Here is a 15,088-nt window from a genome sequence, read left to right on the forward strand (position 1 = left end):
CTAGGTTTGAGATCTGCTAATTGAGGGTGCCCTCTTAAGAAAAAATGTGATTTGGGTTGTCTTTACAATTACTATGCAGCTTTTTCATTAGAAATTTATTTTACCGGGGCGCCTGGGTGGCGCAGTCGGTTAAGCGTCCGACTTCAGCCAGGTCACGATCTCGCGGTCCATGAGTTCGAGCCCCGCGTCGGGCTCTGGGCTGATGGCTCGGAGCCTGGAGCCTGTTTCCGATTCTGTGTCTCCCCCTCTCTCTGCCCCTCGCCCGTTCATGCTCTGTCTCTCTCTGTCCCCAAAATAAATACATGTTGAAAAAAAAATTTAAAGAAATTTATTTTACCTAGTTGTATTCTAAAACTGACCTACTTACTAAAGGGGGGAAAAACTTGGAAAATATGGAAACGTTGAAAGGAGAGAAGTAAGACTCAAGTTCCAATGATCTGAGGGCAGTTGTGAGTATCGGATGTGTTTTCTTTCAGTTTTTTTTAATGCGCTGGTTTGAATTTTTTACAGCACTGTGGTCATATTTAATATAGCATTTTCTGTCCGCTTTTGAACTTACCATTACGTCTTAGGTACTTCTGCACATTGTGTCAATTCCAGGTACAGTTTTTAATGCACTCTTGTACAAATACGACAAAAATGTGGCTTTTCTCCATTTTCCTGTGTATATACCTCAGGATGGCATTTACGGAGTGCTTTCTTTCTTTACAACACCTGCGTTTCAAGAACATTTGTGAAATCGTGTTTTGAATGTCAGAAGAGGAATGTATCTCTCTTTCTCTGTGGATTTCTTCGCCCAGGGTCTGAGCCCGCCCCGACCTTTCCTCGGTCCAGCCCCGCAGGTAGATGGGCACGTGGGGCTGGCACAGAATAAGATCTTATTGCAGAAAAGTCAAGAGGGGAAAGCAGTAAATATTTTCCCAGTGTTTTACAACCACCATTCTGGTTCTCTCCTAAGCCGTGAGACTGTAGTTCCTTAGGATGTGATGGGACTTATAAGCAGAGGCACATACAGAGAGCTGTCCCCACCAGACAGCCCCATGCCTCCATGCTTCGGAAAGAGAGGAAACCAATGACTAAGGCGAGATGGAGAAAGAGGGAAGTGGGACAGAGGTGACGATGGTCGGGCAAATAGACTGATGTTCTGGTGCGCTCGGTCAGAAATGCCAAAATCTAGCCACCTGTTCCTTTCCCCCCCACTCTGTTTTCCATGTAACCTTCCCAGAATTGTTGTCTTTGTTGTGCAATTGCGTGTATGTATATATATATATATATACATATATATATATGTATATATATATACACACACACACACACACTTATGTGTATATACGCATATAATATACATATATATGTGTATATACACAATTGTATGTATATATGTACACGCGGGTGTATATATATACACACACATATGTGTGTATATACTTGATCTATATACTTTTTATATACACTGTATATATATTACATGATATACGTGTTTATAAAATGATATACGTATTTCTCCTTGACGGCTGCTCCCTTCTGACTCAGCTGCTGGCTCGGAAATGAACTTCCTCTCTGCCTCTGGGGGAGCTGCAGCGGCGGGTGCCCATGGGTGCACCAGGTAACTGTGCCCCGTCTTCTTGCAGGACATTATGGGAAGGATACCCACCGAAGTGGAGGACCCGATCTCCATAACTTCATCTCATCTGGATTTGTCACGTTAGGAAGAGGACACACGAAGGGTACAGTGGAAACCATTTTTTACTAAAATACAGAGGTTGCCTAGGGGAGCCCCGAGCTGAAATGGGAAGGTGACGGTGGAGGAGGCTAACGTTCCGGGACAGGAATAAGTTGAGGGGGGTTCCCCTTGCAGCGTGGCCTGGTGACATATGTGGCTTCTGACGGGAAGGCAGGTCCCAGGTGTGACTTTTAGAGGGCCCATAGACTTGCAAGAGACGACCCCCCCCCCCAGCCCGCCCCTGCCCCGTCCCCCCGGCGGGAGGGACCGCAGGCAGAGTGGCGAGAAACCTTGCTGGCAGATGCGAAGCGTGTTCTCCTCTTGGTTCTTCCTCCTTTTCCTTTGTAAAGCCACATTTTATAAACCGATGTATGTCAACGGTCCGCACCGTGGGTTTCTAAGCCAGCGTGCATGGCGAGAGTTGCTGTGTCCTACATGTGTCTCTGTACACAATCTCTCTGTGGTGTGGACACAAAGGTAGAGGTCACGCAGCCCTTCCGACCTCCAGAGGAACGCTAACGTGGCATTTCTGCTGAGCTGCTTTATGACCTAGCCGACAGCTTGCAGAGCATCTGTCCGGGGGTGGGAGGGGGGGGTGTATGGAGTCCTCGATTCTGTCTTTTGTTTAAACAGAGCCCTCCTAGTGTTGTGAGCATTCTGTCCTATCAAATAACTGAATCCCTGACTCCTCCGATTACCTTCCTGACACCTGTGTACTGTTATAGACCAACTGTGAATTCTGTTGTAGGGATGGAACGATCCCTGTCTTCCTCCGCAATATGTGTCTCTTTTAAGTGTGAGCGAACAAGGAACTTCGCGAGTTTTTCGTACATTCCATGCAACGACTTTTTAAATTCCCTGTGTGATGTTTGTTCACCCTGTAGAGAAAAAAAAAAAAAAACCAAACAAACAAATCTGTATCTGTGTATGTATTTTCTGTTGTGTCTCTTTGTGTCTAAATAAAGTTTATTGAGGATACAGGTGGCATTTGTGGCTACTCAAAGTCGCAGAATCAAACTGGGACCAGAAGGGCGGTGGGGCTGCACGGTTAACGGATGAAAGACATCATCCTAGTCCTACCCATATCGGCTCAAACCTAGGACGGCCAGCCCCCACGTCATCTGCTTGGCGATAATTACCTATCGCTGTGAAACGAACACATCTGAAATGTAGCGTTTTAAGACAATAGCAAACACGTATCATGTCCCGTAGCTTCAGCGGGTCTCGAATTCGGGGGCAGCTGAACTGAATGCTTCTGGGGTGGGCGTCTCTCACGAGGTTCCTGGCGACGTTGCAGCAAGGGGCTACCTCATCCGAAAGCTTGACCGGGGTGGAAGGACCTGCTTCCAGAATCGTTCATGCACATCGCACTGGCTGTTGGCAGGAGGCCTCAGTTCCTCCCCGTGACGTTCTCTCCATGGGCTACCTTGTGTGTCCTGACAACATGGTGGCCGGGCTTCCCCAGAGTGGGCGATCCAAGAAAAAGAAAGAAAGAAGTCCGCGTGTCTATTATGACACCAAGCCTGTGGGTTACATTCTGTCATCTTCTCAATATCTTCTTGCTTACACAAGTCAGCTTTATTACAGATGGCGGGGTGGGGGTGGGGGAGCCACACAGGGATCCCTGGGGGCCATTTTGGGGGTTGACTACTGCACTCCTACTTCAAAGCTACAAATATGAATTTTTCTTTCTTTCTTTTTCTTAATGTTTATTTATATTAGAGAGAGAGAGAGAGAGACAGGGTGTGAGCAGGGGAGGGGCAGAGAGACACAGAGACAGAATCCGAAACAGGCTCCAGGCTCTGAGCTGTCAGCACAGAGCCCGACGCGGGGCTCGAACCCACGAGCTGTGAGAGATCACGACCTGAGCCGAAGTCGGACGCTTAACCGACCGAGCCACCCAGGTGCCCCCAAATCTGAGTTTTTCCAACAGAACACGGCAACTCTTACCAAGGCTTTTCAGCTGCAGTGGTTTCCCACCCTTACCCCTATCCCTTGTAGGTGGTCTAACCTGAAACGTCAGCTCATCAAAAGAACTATTTATGTATATATAAGTGTTTAATATATTTATATATAAATATAAATATTATATAAAAACTATATATAAACTATCTATATATAAATGTTATAAATGTTACTTATATATTATAAATATACTGTATAAAACTATATATATAAACTATATATATAAATGTTATATATATATATTATATGTATATAATGTTATGGCTTGGGGCTCATACATTCATTCAACAAATAAATATTTCATGAGGCTCGCCATGTGCTAAGCAATATTCAGAAGTCGATGAAACGGAATCTGCTTTTGTGAAAACTCCTATTCCGTTGGGCGAAGCAGACAAAATAAATTCTCGATGATTAAGAGCAGGGGGAAAAACCGAAGGCCGCGGCAGGAGGCAGCTTGGATAAGGGGGTAATTGGGCAGAGACCCGCATCCCAGGCAGAGGCAGCAGGAAGGCTCTGGGGTAGAAGCTTTGTTGGGGTGTCAAGAAATACAAGGGGGGGTTGTATGAACGAAGCAGGACAGAAAAGGACGAGAGTGGGGGCCATGGGGCCGCAGCCAGACCGTGCGTTTATCAGGCAGTGGACACAAAGCCGCAGCGTAAAGGGGATTCTCTATCCCTGTCTGTCCTTTGGGTCTCAGTCACCGGGGAGACTGTACCCTGTCATGGGTGTGGGGCTTTGCTGATGCTGGTTGCTCGCCCTGATCTTAGCTTGCCTGCGTCTCTACCTCTGCATACGTGGCGGGTCCCCCAGCCACACCCTTACCAGATCCTCTCTTCCGTTCCCTTCCATCAAGGCCTCTGAAACCTCCTCTCTCCAGGAATGTACCCCTGCGTGTATTTTCCAATTGAGAAAACAACTAGAGTTTCATGAGCAAAGAGACTGGGGCTGGGGGAGGAGCTGAGGAAACGGAGTCCCCCCTTCTGATATCAGGACTCTTTCTTTGCACACAGCCTGGGTCTCTGGAAAAGGGCCAAGCTCCATCCTCCCTTCCAGCAGAGCAACCCAAAGCTCGGCTCTGAGTGGTGCCCATAAGGCAAGTGGTGCCATATTAATGCCCCATGGGAAGGTAGCCACTCCAAGTTGTATATCATGTATGTTTCATTCCTTTCTTTTTCTTTTTCTCTTTATTTCTTTTTGCTTCACCCCTATGGCCTGCTGGGGACCTTTTCCTTAATTCCCGCTTTCCCTTCTTCCTACTACATTGGCATTAGGCCTTCTGACGGCATCCAGCTGCCGTGTGGCCCCACTGTGACGCTCAGAACTAATGGGGTAGCTAACTGCTGCTTTAGAAGGTAATACCATTGCACTACCAACCTGCATCACTGAACTGAACAGGTATTTCTATCAGATTCTGATTATCTGAGAATCGTGCATTGACCGTCCCTCTTCCAAATGGTGTCTGGAACCTTCTTTGGAAGCTCGGATGCCTCCAGTCCTGTCTGCCATGTCAAAGGCCCCAGAGGCATCGTGGAGAGAGAAGTGCACTCTAGCTTCGGTGGCCGCTCCTCCAAATTCAGAGAGTTGGGGGTTGGGGATGCTATTGTAGAATGAGATCCATAGGTGCACAGGGAATGAAACCCTCTGAGACAAAGCCTAAACAAGGGGATGTTTTTTGGCTAATGGGCTTGCAAAGGTGAGACATCAGAAGAAATGGAAATCTGGCCTTGGGGGCTTCATAACCGCCAAAAGCCCCTGTTCCATCTCTGTCCTGTTAGGAGACCCCTAGGGGACCACGCAGTCATTGGTCAACCTCCTAGGGGGCATAGCACTGCCTTGGGCTCACAGGTACCACGCTCTACTGATGCCCCTTTTCAGGACTTTCTAACTGCCTGACTGTGCTCTGCCTTTTATAATTCTCACTCTTCCCTTTCTTCTTCTTCTCCCTCTTTTCTTTGAAGTTTATTTATTTTGAGAGGGGGAGGGCAAAGAGAGAGAGAGAGAGGGAGAGAGAGAATCTCAGGCAGGCTCCGTGCCGTTAGCGCAGAGCCCGACGCGGGGCTCGATGCCACAAACCATGAGCTCTTGACCCGAGCTGAAGTTGGACGCTCAACTGACTGAGCCCCCCAGGCGCCCCTGTTTTCTCCTTCTTCTAAGGAGCTACTTCTCCATGTGCCCGCTGCTCTGATTTCTTCCTTTGACCTCCTCCCTGCTGATCCCTTAGGAGAAATGGAAGTCAAGGCCAAGGAAGATGCGGATCAGAGTGACCATGAGTTTAGACCAAGTTCCCCCTAAAACCTTTCCTCTGTTCATTAGATAGGATCACGCCGACCCCCACACAGGACCCCAGAGCTGTCTTTAGGGAAACAGAACATCTCCGAGGCTGCCACAGTGAAATCCCAATGATAAGGGCTATTTGCCGAGCACTTACAATGTTCCGGCACTCTGACATGTGCCGTCTTATTTTCACCTTCATGACGACCCCGTGGGTGAACTCTTGTTACCCCCTTTTGCTGGGGAGAGAGAAGTCAAAGTAGAGCAGTTGAGTAATTTGCATGAGTGAACGTCACATGGTCAGTACCGGCTAATCCCAAATCCAGTCCTGTTTCCAAAGATCATGCTCCCAGCCACCACACATCCCACCTGTTGGAGAAGAGGGTGGGCGGCGAGGCAGCATATGGGCAGTGGTTCCCACAGGACGCACACGCGTGGTAAACACTCCATAGCCAATGGTTGTTCTTTTTAGAGGCACACATCTTGCAAGGTAGGAAGTCACGCCAAAAAAAAGACGGGCCTGGAGTGGGCCACCGCCACCGGATTAGCCGGGGCTGTCCTTCCAGAAAGGAAGCTCAGTCTGCTCAGATACGTTTTCAGGGTCTGGCTAAATGAACACACTTTACGGGGACCCTGTTCCACGTCGGCGTTTTGGTGAACAGCTCAGTCGGGCTGGTTGTTTTTGAGTCTGATCAAAAGAGCTGGAAAGATTCTTTTCCAGGATCCCCCGCGTGTCAGTATCGTTAATTCCAGGGATCTCTGCCTGTGTGTCCCGGGCCATGCCAGGCCGAGTCCTTACGGGCCGCGGTGGTAGCAATGCCCGCATACGCATGGCGGCTGTCTTCTGCACTTGGGCGTTCTCTCCTCTGCTCTTTCTCCATATTCGCCAGGCCTTTCCACCGTGCCAGGAGCCACATAGGCACACGCGTGCGTGTGGGTGTGCACGAGAGAGAGAGAAAGAGAGGGAGAGTGTATGTGTGTTTGGGACAGAGAGAGAGAGCCCTGCAGCCTTTACTAGAAGGTAGGCACTCCAAAGTCACTGCCCCTTTGTAGGAGGCAGACACTGTCACTCATGGTCATTCGTTCCTTCAGGTGAGCACGTACGTTGAGCACCTGCTCCGTGCCAGACATCATCGTAGCCACGGAGGATGCAGCAGACAATCTTACATGCCAGTGTGAGATGATAGAAAGAAGTAAATGTATGAAGCATGCCGGCCAGAGTTAAGAGCTATGGAACAAGACAAGGCAGGGAAAGGGAGGGAGTTGTAGTTCATACAAGAGCATCCACAAGGCTTCAGAGAAAAATGACATCTGGGCACAGACTGAAGGAGGCAGAGGATCAAAGCCGTCTGCATTTGGGGGAGGGGGCTCCCAGGACAAGGGAACAGCCATGTGTCCCCCGCCAGGCTGTGGGGAACAGCTGGGAGGATTGGCCAGAAGGAGCTGGAGTGTGGGGCGGGGGGGGGGGGGGGCCTGAGCACATGGGGCCCGTGGGCCATTTAAGGATCTGGTTACCATTCTAGGCAAGATGAGAAACAAAACGTTTTTGGCTTGAAGCACTAGGAAGCTGGAAGTCTCCGGGAGGGACAAGGTTTAGGCAGAGGTTCGGGGTGAGGTGAACTCAGTCTGGCTCCCTATTAAGTTTTAGATGCTTATTAATCAGATCATCCATGCGGAAACGTCGAGTTCAGGAGAGGCATCCAGGTTGGGGATGTGAATGTGGGAGTTTCCGGGGCGTGAATCTGGGAGACCGCGTGACATCAGCTAGGGAGAGTGTCGCCTCCAGGCGAGCAAGGCTCTGGGAGGAAGCCGCTGGGCACCCAATATGGAGAGGCTGGGGAGATGGGGAGGGTACCTAGGGAGGAGACTAGTCTGGAAGCAAGAAAACCAGGGCAGTGTGTGTGGCCTTGGAAATTGAGTGGGAAGCAAAGCAGGGGTTCCCAAGGGGGACAGTGATCAGGTGTTTAAGACACAGAGAGGTCCAATGAGCCGAAGCCTGAGCAGTGACTCCTAGACGCGACCTGGTAACACGGAGGTCGTTGGTGAGCTTGGCAAGAGCAGCCATGGGGAAGGCACATGTGTATCTGATGGAGGAGACACACGTGTGTCTGATGGAGGCAAGAGAGGATGGATGATGTCTGGGCCGTGCTTCTATGAAATCGAGGCAGACCGGGTGATGAGAAGACCTGGGTTTGTTACACCAGCCTCTTTACTCGGGGATGCGTCTGAAATGCCCCGTGACAGAACGCTGTAAAAGGTTTTTAAAGTAAGAAAAACAGGAGAAGAGGAATAAGAAACCGCAGGTGCGGACGACCCTGTAGAGTTTTGTTGTGAAACGGGATAGGAAGGAGGGCGGTGGCTGGAAGGGAGCGTGATGTAAAGACAGTTGTGTTTTGTTTTAAGACGGGGGAAGTCACAGTGTATCCACATGCTGATAGGAATGGTCCAGCGGAGACGGGAAAATTGATGACGTGGGGCGGGGGAGGGTGTTTCAGAAGTGGTGTCCTTGGTAATGGGATCTACCGTGTAGGCGGAGGGGCCGGTCTCAACCAGGAGCAAAATCCACCGGAGAAATCCACCGCAGATGAGAGGCAGAGAGTATACGGCCCCGGGGTCATGCAGGTGGACATATGCCATTGGTGCTCGGTGACTTGGAGAGGCAAGGTCATCAGCTGCGAGTGAGGGTGAAGTTGGTCAACCAACTCAGTTTGCGCCAACTGGTGCCATCTTAGTTCAGTCCCAGGGGAACGAGACACTTGGTCGCCCTGATGAGGACACGCGAGCAGGCCCAGCCAGCGTGGCTTCAGAGCATCTTTGACACCCACCTCTAGAGCCCACTCAGACTGAGCTGGCTGCCCAGCCTCCAGGTGCTCAGAGGCCGTGGGGCTTCCTGGAGATCAGTTGCAAGAAGCTGACCATTCCAGAGCCTGCGGAAAGACCGTTAGTGGGTCTCCTCATTCTGTCTAAACAATGCTCCCTGGGGACCAGGCTGGAAACGGCCCACCCCACCGCCCAGCCAGCCCGGGCATGGGGTCTGAGGCAGAGGATACGGCAGGAGAGTGAGTACCCGCTACATCCAGAAGAGCTGGGGGCGTCCGAGCAGGTGCTGAGATCAGAGCTGGAAGTGACCAGTTCAGGAGTCTCAGCAGGGAGGGCAGTGGCGTGGGTAGCCCTGGCCAAGTCCCACAGAGGCTCAGGTCCCCAGATCTAAGGACGACGAGCAGCGATCCAGAGGGAGGGTGCTGGACTGGTGGCATGTGCCCCCTGAGCAGGGGATGAGGCCGGAGGTGGGTCCTCACAGGGACCCGTGTGGACAGGTGTTAGCCAGTGAGGAGTCTGGGTCAACATTCTACCAGGAATAGGAAGCCAGGGCAGGGGAAAGCGAGGACCGGTCAGTGTGGTGGCTGGGAGGTGAAGTGTGAGAGGGGGCAGAGCTTTTGGTAATGACAGGGTCCAAGGGGTAACGTGGGAGTGGGTCCTGAATATAGCGGAGAAGCCAATCAACACTGAGGTCAGGGAACTACTTCTTCAGGCCCATCCAGAACTGTCCTTCTCAGCTGCCTTCCGTCCGTCCTGGCCCGAGCCCCATGGCGGGGCTGAGCCTCACTCGGCCCTGACCCTGTGCTCACTTCTCCCACCAGCCCGTTTGTCAGGTGCCACCACGGCTGGCATACAGGGTTCGAAATGAGGTCTCCTCTTCTAGAAAAGAAAGAATGGGTGGGCAGGCCACGCCCCCCACCCCCACGGTTTGAGCAAGAGGCTGCAGACCATCCTGTGGATTGTGGCCAGGGGACCCCCGAACCATTTGGCTAAAGACATCCAGCGTAGTCATTTTCACACTCTGGGAGCCAGGGGAGTGAGTGGGCTTCGCTAAACCCAAGGTGTTCGAAGGCTGGGCTCCAGATAAAGCACAGAGCTCAGAAGGCATCTGGTCTCCATGGCAACAGAGAGCTGGGGGAAGTGCAGTAGCAGGGGAGAGGGAAGGCTGGGTCTGGCCGGCCTGAGATTGGCCTCTGAGAAGCCTGTGCCACCTGGGAACATCCTTGCCTGGACTTCTCCCTAGGTCAGGGTGGGCGGGAAGAACAGGGAGGAACTCTTGGGTTCTGGGCTGGGGGCACCACAGATCCCAGCTGTCTCCGGATCGCTCCGATCTGCGCCATGGGACAGCTCCCTTGGTATGCTCTCGCTCCTGATTAATGGCTGAATCCCGGGAACCAGGCTTTGACTCTGTGTGCTCAGCCTTAGTCAGTGGTCTTTCCCATGATTCAGGCCAGCACGCATAGGCTGTCCCTGAGCCTCCCACTCAGGAGAATATGGGGTATCAGTGTGGTTCCCTGTTTTCTTAGAATTGAGTCAACCTCACGCGGTGGTTAATTGGTTAAAATGGACTGCGTCAGAAGCAAAGACAGATGTGCGTGAACGGTGAATCCATTTCTCAACCTCAACATCACTGCTCTTCAAACAGGAAGAAATAAGGCGGAACAAAACCCAGGGCAGGACCTTTGAAAGCTCTCAGTTGGATACTTCCATTTGTGAGTTCAGCCATTTTGGTTAAAGGCAGCTGTTCCACAATTTGCTCTTTCCTAAGTTGGTCCTGCAAACAAGAACACCCATGACTGCCCCCCCCCCTCCAAGAAGCAGAAAGGGTGCTATGTCCCTCCTCAGTCTTACTGAGGACTCTGTCGTCACCTAGGTTAGTTTTGGTAGCAGTTAAACCTTGCAGAGGATGCTGAGGAACACGATACCCATCAGAGCCAACTTTCTGAGCCATCCAAGGGTCCACTTCCAAGGTAGGCCCACCCTACTCTCCATGAGAGACCCACTTTGAGGCCCTGAGGAAGCCGATTCATAACTTGGCCATCCTCTCAGGTTCACCGTGTTCTAAGGGCAGTGCTTGAGTCAAAATGGCACACACGGGCAGGCGATGTGGCATCTAAGCCATCACCCAACCCACACTGCCTCAGCAAATCATGGTGTTGAGAACAATCCCCATTCATCAGATCTTTGCTGAGTCCTGGACCATACATGTCCCTATTTAAGGCTTGTCTGTGGGCCCGCTGCCACGGGCCCACAGAGGCTACTGGGCCATGCTGGAACAATCCTCTGGGCTGATGTGAGGAGAGGAGAGATAGTACAGGGCAAAGGAAGGGTCAGGATGCACTGGGAAGTTGCCTTGGGAAATTTCAGAGTCCAGAGTGCTAACCATTACACTATGGTGCCTTGGGAAATTTCAACTCGCCTGCAGGGTACATGTATGTTCTACTCAAAAGAGGAATAACCCCGATGGATGTCTCCGGCAGTGAGGCAAAAGGGATGTCTTGTTGGCACATTGAAATCAGTGAAGCATCGCTCCTCAGCTTCTGCCAGCCTGACTCCTTTTCTGCTCAGGCGGGAGGGGAGGCCCAAAGAAAGCCTTCAGCGCCCTGAATCTTGGTGCGTCTTTAAGTCCCCATTGGGAGAGGAGAGAGGATCAAGCTCTTTGGTCTTCCCAGAGGCTGGTGTGCTCAGAGTTCTACCAGCTCTGGGCTACATTCTTCTTATTTTCTAATCTCTTGCTAGTGCCAAATCTGAGTTTCCTCTTGCCACGACCCATGGCTCAAGTCGGCCCCAGGGGCAGGTTTGTGGCTAGCGCAGCCTCTTCCTGGCATTGGGCTTGGCACTGACTGGTCATCCACCTTGGGAATCTTCCCTTCTCAGGAGCCAGCCGTTGGCAGTTGGCTTCCTCTCATTCTCTGCTGCTCACTGCCAAGAGTCTCCTGAACCCTGACAGCTTAGCTGATGGGGCTGTCAAGTCCGGGAAAGTGCTGGGTCACCCCTGCGCCAGCAGGAGTCTGTGGCCAGGAGGTGGCCTCTCAAAGAACGGTTGCCAGGATTTCATGGCGGCCCCGAAGTGGGACGGAATCCTGATGATCTCAGTTCTCAGGACACCACTCTCTGGAACATAACCATATAACTCTGGGACTCCACTTCTGTGCAGATCATGGATGAGGCAGGATAAGGATATCCCAGCCCTTCCTGCCTGGAGTCATGGCCTCAGCCTCAGTCTTCCTGCCCTCCAGATAGTGATGTAAACTTCCCTCGTTAGATAATTATGGAAGAAGGAACGTGCCTAGAAGGAGAGAGTCGCTGGAGTCAGACGGGTTCCTTTACTCCTGGTTCTGTCCTATGCTAGCCATGTGACCTTGACTTTTGTGACATCCATCTTATTATCCATAAGATATTAGTACCTCCTACCATGCAGGGCTGCTGTGCAGGTGGCACGAGATAACATGTGCCAGAGTGCAAAGCACCAAGCAGTGGTAGCTTTTCAAGATGCTGGAGAACCTTACTGTTCAAGGGGTAATCCTGGCATCAGCATGTGGGCATCCCCTGGGAGCTGGTTCGAAATGCAGACTCTTGGGCTGCAGCCCGAACCTACTGATTCTAGAATCTGCATGTTAGCAAGATCTCCGGGCGATTCACATGCACCCGAAAGTTTGAGCAGCACTACCCTGGAAGGCTTTAAGTGCAGTCCCCCGCATGGTCTTCAAAGTCACCTCCATTTCTGAGATTCGTTAGCCGTGAAGTCGCCGCATACCGAACGCCACGGTGTCTTGCATCTGGGGAGGGAAAGAGTTCTTCCCTAAGAGGAGTACCTGAGCTCGGAACAGGGATGCAGAGAGACCTCCTAAGACCTGAGCGACCTGTCCCAGATGTCAGAATCACAGGCATCTGTCCAATTCAGGGGAACTTAACTATGGGTTGAGCGAGGATGAGAAAAACAATGCCAGGCTTCCTGAGCTATCTTCCCTGCCAGACAAAAGGGAAGTGCCATAAAATCGATCCCGAGGAGCGTGGGGGAGGATTTAAAGAAGGAAAGCCTTTTCTCCGAGTGGAGGAGACCTAAAATGGCCCTCGTAGAGAACTCGAGGTAGCCCTTGAAGGGCAGGAAGAATATGACAAGAATGGGGCAGGGCGGGCATTGTGGGTGGGGATGCCTCGGGAACAAAGACACGGAGAAGGGAAAGACCAAAGGGATGGGACATAGGACCCCCTTTACTGGGGTACAGGGAAGTGATGGGGCCACGGGACGCCTGTAGGAGGCAGCTGGAAATGACCCTGGAAAGGTGGGTTGGAGGCAGTGTCCTAAATCCTCCCAGGGCAGAGGAGGACAAAATAGAGGCTGAGGTCAGAATTCTAGCTGGTTACCACTCTCCACCTTCTCCTGTGCTTTTCGACTCCCCTCCTGCCTTTGAGAGCAAACCTAAACCAGGCACACACCAGGCAGGTCCCCGCGCGAGGTAGACTCCTTCTCCCTGGGCAGAGGTGGACACGGCCAACTTAGGGGCAACTCCCTGCCTCTACGTCCCCCACCAAGCGTGTCCTCCGGGCGTCGATCCTGGCGCAGCTGACCGCAAGGCTGAAAAGGCATCGGGTGGGCTCATGGAGCCGGTGTTCTGTGGAGACTCAATTACCCCCTTACCTGTGGTTTTTCTGACTTAGTTTTTTCTGTGTCAGGCCTCAGTTTCCTCAAGCAAGCCAGAGCATTGAAGATTCAGAAGGCCCTTTGTTCTCTGAATGCCCCCGAGTGTTCTCAGAGTGACCTGTTTTCCTGCCCACCTCTACATGCTCTATATGCGTAAAGACCCTCGGGATACGGGCCTGATGCTGGAGGGAGGTGATTTTATTTCCTGAGGTTAACAGCAGATGGTTCAGGGTTCGTACCTGAAGGCCCTTCCACCAGCGATGCATAAATGTGCAATCGGGCTCACGGGGGCCAGAGCTCATCAAGTATTCATTCCTTGAATAGGATGGATGTCAGACTCCTGTTATCATCATCATGCTTCCCAATGAATCCTGTGTCTTTTACCCCGGGAGAGTAATTCTGGGGGAGCATAATGGTTTTCTGGTTTTTTTTTTTTCACTAAGAGCACTTGAACGCAGATGCCCAAACCCTGAATCCATTCAACTGAAATGGATGGGGCCGATGGGATGGACACCAGCTGCGCCCTGATTGAATCGCGCGACAGGTTTGACAGAAACTTACGTTTGTGCCGATGAAGGCAAGGGGCCCTCAGCCCGTGGCCCCTCTGGCTGCTTCGGGGCTCAGGCAGAATCCTGCTGCTGTCCTTGGTACCTTTCCTCCCTCGCCACCCACATCCAAGTGCATTACCATTCCGTTCCGTGCCGGTCTCCTGACCTTGCTCACTACTTGCTTAATCCAGCATCCTGGTCCATGACTCCCTCCCTTTGCATTTAGGCAACTCTCAAAGACATCTCCCCCCCCCCCCACCCCTGAATGGAGTTTCATACTTGTCCCCCACGTCCTGTCCTCTGCTGAGCCGCCAGAGTGATCAACCTTATTGTAACCGAATTTAACCTGATTTAATCCAATGGACCTAACCTAACCTGAGGCTTAGACCTCTTGTCACTCTTCGCCTTACAAAACCTCAAAGACTCTCTGCTGGAGCCAGAGTCCTAAATATTAACGCCGACACTTCAGAAAGGCACTTGTGAGTCATAAAAACACTGAGTTCAAAACTCTTAAGCGGCAATGTGTGTATACCCTTCCTTCCTTCCTCTGTCTCTCCATTGACAATGTGACCCAGGAACAGAGCAAACACGCGGCATTCAAGGCTTGCACCATCTGGCCCCCCGCTTACTGCTGGAGCCCCACCTGTTCACTGCACTTCAGTCAGAATCGGGCTCCTTCCTCTTCTTCCCTCCCTAGGAGCTGGGCTCAGACTGTTCCTTCTGTCTGGAATGTTCTTCCCCTGTGGTCTTTATTAGACCAGCCTACTCATTGTTCAGCTCTCTGCTCGAATCTCCCTTCTTCAGGTTACTCTTCTTGGCCATCAAATGGAAATCCGACCTTCTGTCGTAGTTCCTAATTTCACCCTTAATATTTCCTTACCGTACTCTTCAAAAAGTTATTTTTAATTTGTGCGACGCCTTGCCTGATGCCTGTCTTTGCTGCTAACCATGTGATGAGGCACCTTGTCTGGAGGTGTTTACCATGTGTCCCCCGTGGCTAACACGGTGCCTGGCACACAGTTGGTGTTCAGTGGATATTGCCAGTGAATGAGTGAATGAATGAGTGGGTGAATGAATGAATTGAAACACTACACTGGAAGTCGGGAGACCTGTGTT

General features: G+C 51.5%; 1 protein-coding gene across 3 annotated transcripts in view; it reads left to right on the plus strand.

The window, feature by feature from the left end:
- SHISA6 (shisa family member 6) overlaps positions 1–15,088 on the plus strand; it is a 275,499-nt gene that overhangs the window by 129,217 nt on the left and 131,194 nt on the right. For 2 of the 3 annotated variants that reach the window (XM_047834052.1, XM_047834054.1), the window contains exon 3: positions 1,632–1,727. The exons of the other annotated variant lie outside the window; for it this stretch is intronic. In XM_047834052.1, the coding sequence (XP_047690008.1) occupies positions 1,632–1,727 (96 nt within the window). The remainder of the gene's footprint in view (positions 1–1,631; positions 1,728–15,088) is intronic. 3 annotated transcript variants of the gene reach the window in all.

The sequence above is a fragment of the Prionailurus viverrinus genome, chromosome E1 (genome assembly GCF_022837055.1).
Source record: "Prionailurus viverrinus isolate Anna chromosome E1, UM_Priviv_1.0, whole genome shotgun sequence".
In the NCBI taxonomy this organism is placed as follows: domain Eukaryota; kingdom Metazoa; phylum Chordata; class Mammalia; order Carnivora; family Felidae; genus Prionailurus; species Prionailurus viverrinus.